The sequence below is a fragment of the Cannabis sativa genome, chromosome 9, assembly GCF_029168945.1.
Source record: "Cannabis sativa cultivar Pink pepper isolate KNU-18-1 chromosome 9, ASM2916894v1, whole genome shotgun sequence".
NCBI lineage: Eukaryota > Viridiplantae > Streptophyta > Magnoliopsida > Rosales > Cannabaceae > Cannabis > Cannabis sativa.
In genome coordinates, this window is record NC_083609.1 from 54,846,445 (window position 1) to 54,850,732 (window position 4,288).

The following is a 4,288-nucleotide window of genomic DNA, read 5'->3' on the forward strand; positions in this document are numbered from 1 at the left end:
TATGATTTATTAATTCCGCACTTTATTCATAATCATGTATGTTTTAGTCTATACAAATAAATGTCTAACAGGATGATGATTTATTAGTATATTCTATCACATCTTCTGTGCCTGACACATGTTCTGACACGTCTCTTGTTCCTCCATCTGACTTGGTCACAACTCCTAACATGCTTACACCTTTGCGATCCTCCACCTCTACTTCCTCTGCCTCCTCCACCTCAACCTCCCTCACCTCCTATTATAGTGTACTCCTGGCATCCGGCCCCTTCTGACTCGTGTTTCATGTCCTGCAACTTCTTTGATTAAAAGACTATAATAAATTATTTTGTTCTAAAAATATATTTAATTATTTATAATATATTACAAAAAATAAATAATATCTTTTTTCGAAGGAAAAAATATTTAAATATCTTATTTTTTATTTTTGTTTTAAACAATATTTTATATTTATATTATTAACAAATCACATCAAAGTGATCTTATAAACTACAATTTTCTTTTCTTTTTTTTTTTTAATAAAAAAAGTGATATAAATATAATTTAAAAATATTATAAGTTATTTATATCAAATGCATATAAATTTATATTATAGAAAAAATAATAAAAATATATAAAAATTAAAAATTTTATTTAACATAATTTTTTTTATATATATTTGTGATTATAATAGACTAGATTATAATATTATTATTATAATAGAATCTTTACAACTCATAACACTTTAAAATTGTAATTTACCAAGCAGTAGTTTTTTTCCACAATTTTTCTCACAACACAACTACATGATGTTTTTTCCCATAGCGTACCATTGTGCCAAACTGGCCCTATAACTATGTTTTGAAATTAAATTTTAGTGGGAAAAGAAAAGAGTAAGAAAAATGTAAGAAAAATAAAGTATGAAAACACATTATTTTTTTCGTGTTCGATATGATTTTTTTTGAGCCAAATCAATTTTTTTATATACCAAACATGATAAATTAATTTTTTAATTTTATTTTTCACACTTTTTTATTTTTCTTATCTTTCTTTTCCTATCAAAATCTAATTTCTAAACATAGGCTAGCTAAGATAATTTATAAATTTATTTGAGTATTGACGTGTCACTGCAAAAAAAATCTTTAGTCACAATAAAATTTGTAACAAAAAGTAAAAATAATGACTAATTATAGATTATTATTCATACGTTGTGACTAATTGATCCGTAGCTAAAAGTATTAGCCACAAAAATCACAATTTGTTGTGATTAAAAGTAAATTAGTGACAGCTTATATTTAAATACTATGTTTTAGTCACAAGTAATTTTTTGTTGTGGCTAAAAGTCATATTTAATCACAAAAATTTTATGTTGTGACTAAAAGATTCACTAAAAGTAACTGTTTGTTTTAGTGTATGGTTTCTTCTTAGTTTTTCATTCATGATTGTGCTTTAATTAATAAAAAAAAAAATCTTTAACATAAAAATAGACCAAAATGTTTAAAATATCGATCTATATAATGCTTTTCAGGCATATGGGTCTTTGGTTTTTTCACTACATGTTCATGAATGTATAGTGAAAGTTCAACAAATATGGGGGATTTGTGTAATTATCCTAAAAATTGTGAAAGTTTCAAACTAAGACAACAGAAGTGTCGCAAAAGGTTCACTAAGCCACCTTCATAATTTGTAGTACTGTGAATCAATAATGTCAAACGTGGGATACTAATATAATATATACTATGCACTATATATAACCCTAAAAGAGTTTTTTCAAAAGAGAATATAATTTGGCTAACCTAGAAAATGCCAAAACCCAGCTGCCATATATCTAGAATGAGTGATGAGAATTCCTATATGGGATGCAATCATATTTTGTTGTTATTATCTTTTATATTATTTTCTAACTTCTGTTCTGAATGTATTAACTATTTTTATTATTTAATAGGAGACTACGTATGCATGTTGTTAAATTTAGTTGTATATACTGTGTACAAAGATATATACCTACACTAAAAAACAATAATTACTGTACCTAATTTTATTCATATATATTGTGATCAAAATAAATTTATTCACAATAAATTATAATTTTTGTAATTAATATTTTTAGTTACATTTTATTGTGAGTAAAAGTAAATTTTTTGATAGAGATATATATAATATATGAAAGAGTATTCAATATATATAATATTCCTCTCTTGGACTTTCTTATATATCATTCTTCTTTATCTAAAACAAAGAACTCCGTCATAATCATATTGCCAATTAAATATTAAATTACAATTAATAAATGGTTAGCAACCAAAGCCGCCAATAAATAATTGGATCCTTAACTCAAATAAAATGTATGACTTTTCCATAATGTACACTAGTTATCTATGGGCACGTGTTATATATTATTTTGTTTGCTATAAAATGATGAACTCTAGCTCTTTAATCTCTCATCATCATTCACCACAATCACAAAACACATCCATTAATTAATAATCTCTCATATATCGATCCATATATATTTATTATTATTTCCCAATAACAATTTTCTCAATAGTTACTTTAATATTCATTAAAGAGAAAAATCATGCATACATTATTGACATTAATATTGTTGGCTGTAATAAGCAGTGGAACAACAAGATGCATAGGTGGTGAACTGTCTTCATCAAAATTCTACGATGAAAGTTGTCCAAAAGCTCTGTCAACCATCCGATCTTCCATCACACGAGCTGTTTCACGCGAACGCCGCATGGCAGCTTCTCTCATTCGACTTCACTTTCATGATTGCTTTGTTCACGTAATAATATATATATATAACATGCTAAGTCTTTCATTTCCTTCTACTCTCTCTATATATATAATTAATGTTATATATTTGTACGTATTATTTTGCAGGGTTGTGATGCATCCATTTTACTGAATGATTCGGATTCTATTGAAAGTGAGCAAAACGCTCTTCAAAATAAGGATTCTGTAAGAGGTTTTAATGTGATTGAAGATGCCAAGTCAGCGGTGGAGAAGATTTGCCCAGGAGTTGTTTCTTGTGCTGATATACTTGCCATTGCGGCAAGAGACGCAACTGTTGCGGTAAGCGGTCCATCATGGGATGTGAAGCTTGGAAGAAGAGACTCAACCACAGCAAGCAAATCTCGAGCTGAAAAAGATCTTCCTCTATTCACAGCCACTCTTGATAATCTCATCAGCTTATTTGAAAAAAAAGGCCTTAATGCCAGAGACATGGTTGCTCTATCAGGCTCCCATACAATTGGACAAGCCCAGTGTGGCCTGTTTCGTTCAAGAATATACGACACTAAGAGCGATATTGATGCTAACTTTGCTAGAACCCGCCAACGCCGGTGTCCAGCTGTTAGCTCACCTAAAGCGGACGCCATGTTGGCTGCACTTGATTTGGTGACTCCCAACTCGTTTGATGCCAATTACTTCAAGAATTTGATTCAGAAGAAAGGCCTTCTTGAGTCTGACCAAGTACTCTTCAGTGGTGGATCCACTGATGCCATTGTCACTGAGTACAGCAAAAGCCCTAAGACTTTTAGGGCTGATTTTGCATCTGCCATGATCAAAATGGGTGATATTCAACCTCTCACTGGTTCAGCTGGACAAATAAGAAGGATTTGCTCTATCGTTAACTAAACACAATTTATAATAATTTACCCTAAATTTCTTTCATTCATTTCAAATGTACCTAGTTTTTCTTTTCTTTCAATAATTGCCTGTTGCATGCATGGCTTGATCTCAATTGTAATAAATACAAAATTTCACTTTTTTCTTAATAGAGAACAAATTTTTATTTTATAAGTAACATAAAAATACTAACCAGATAAATCAACGGTTTGATTGTCATTAATTGGGATGTTCTAAGATAAAAAATTACTCTATTTCACAATGTTTTTGTTGACTTTAATAGTCAAAAGGCTCGTATTCATCCCATCGATGATCAATATTGAGGGCGGTCTCATAGTTTATTGTTACCTTGACATAGAATATTTTGATCACCTAGCTAAATCCACATCATCATCCAAAATGTTTTAAGATTGAAGACTGGATTAATTGTCAATGATTACAAATTTGTTTAAGAAATTTATTATAAAATATTATATATAATACTAGTTAGAGTCACAAAAAATATCCGTACATATATATATTTTTTTTTATTATGTATCACTCTCATATTTAATTAATTCCTTTTATATATCAATAGATTTAATTAATTTCTTTTATGTATCAATAAATTTCTTTTTGGACTTTTCATATCCAATTCTTATAAAGCAATGTTTAAAAAAATTATGCACAAATT

At 28.7% G+C, this 4,288-nt stretch overlaps 1 protein-coding gene across 1 annotated transcript; it reads left to right on the forward strand.

Moving 5' to 3' along the window:
• Nucleotides 1-2,404: 2,404 nt before the first annotated feature.
• Nucleotides 2,405-3,786, forward strand: LOC115722136 (lignin-forming anionic peroxidase). The gene is made up of 2 exons (XM_030651267.2): nt 2,405-2,770; nt 2,869-3,786. The coding sequence occupies exons 1-2, from the start codon at nt 2,558-2,560 to the stop codon at nt 3,622-3,624; spliced, it is 969 nt and encodes a 322-aa protein (XP_030507127.2). The 5' UTR covers nt 2,405-2,557; the 3' UTR covers nt 3,625-3,786.
• Nucleotides 3,787-4,288: the final 502 nt, after the last annotated feature.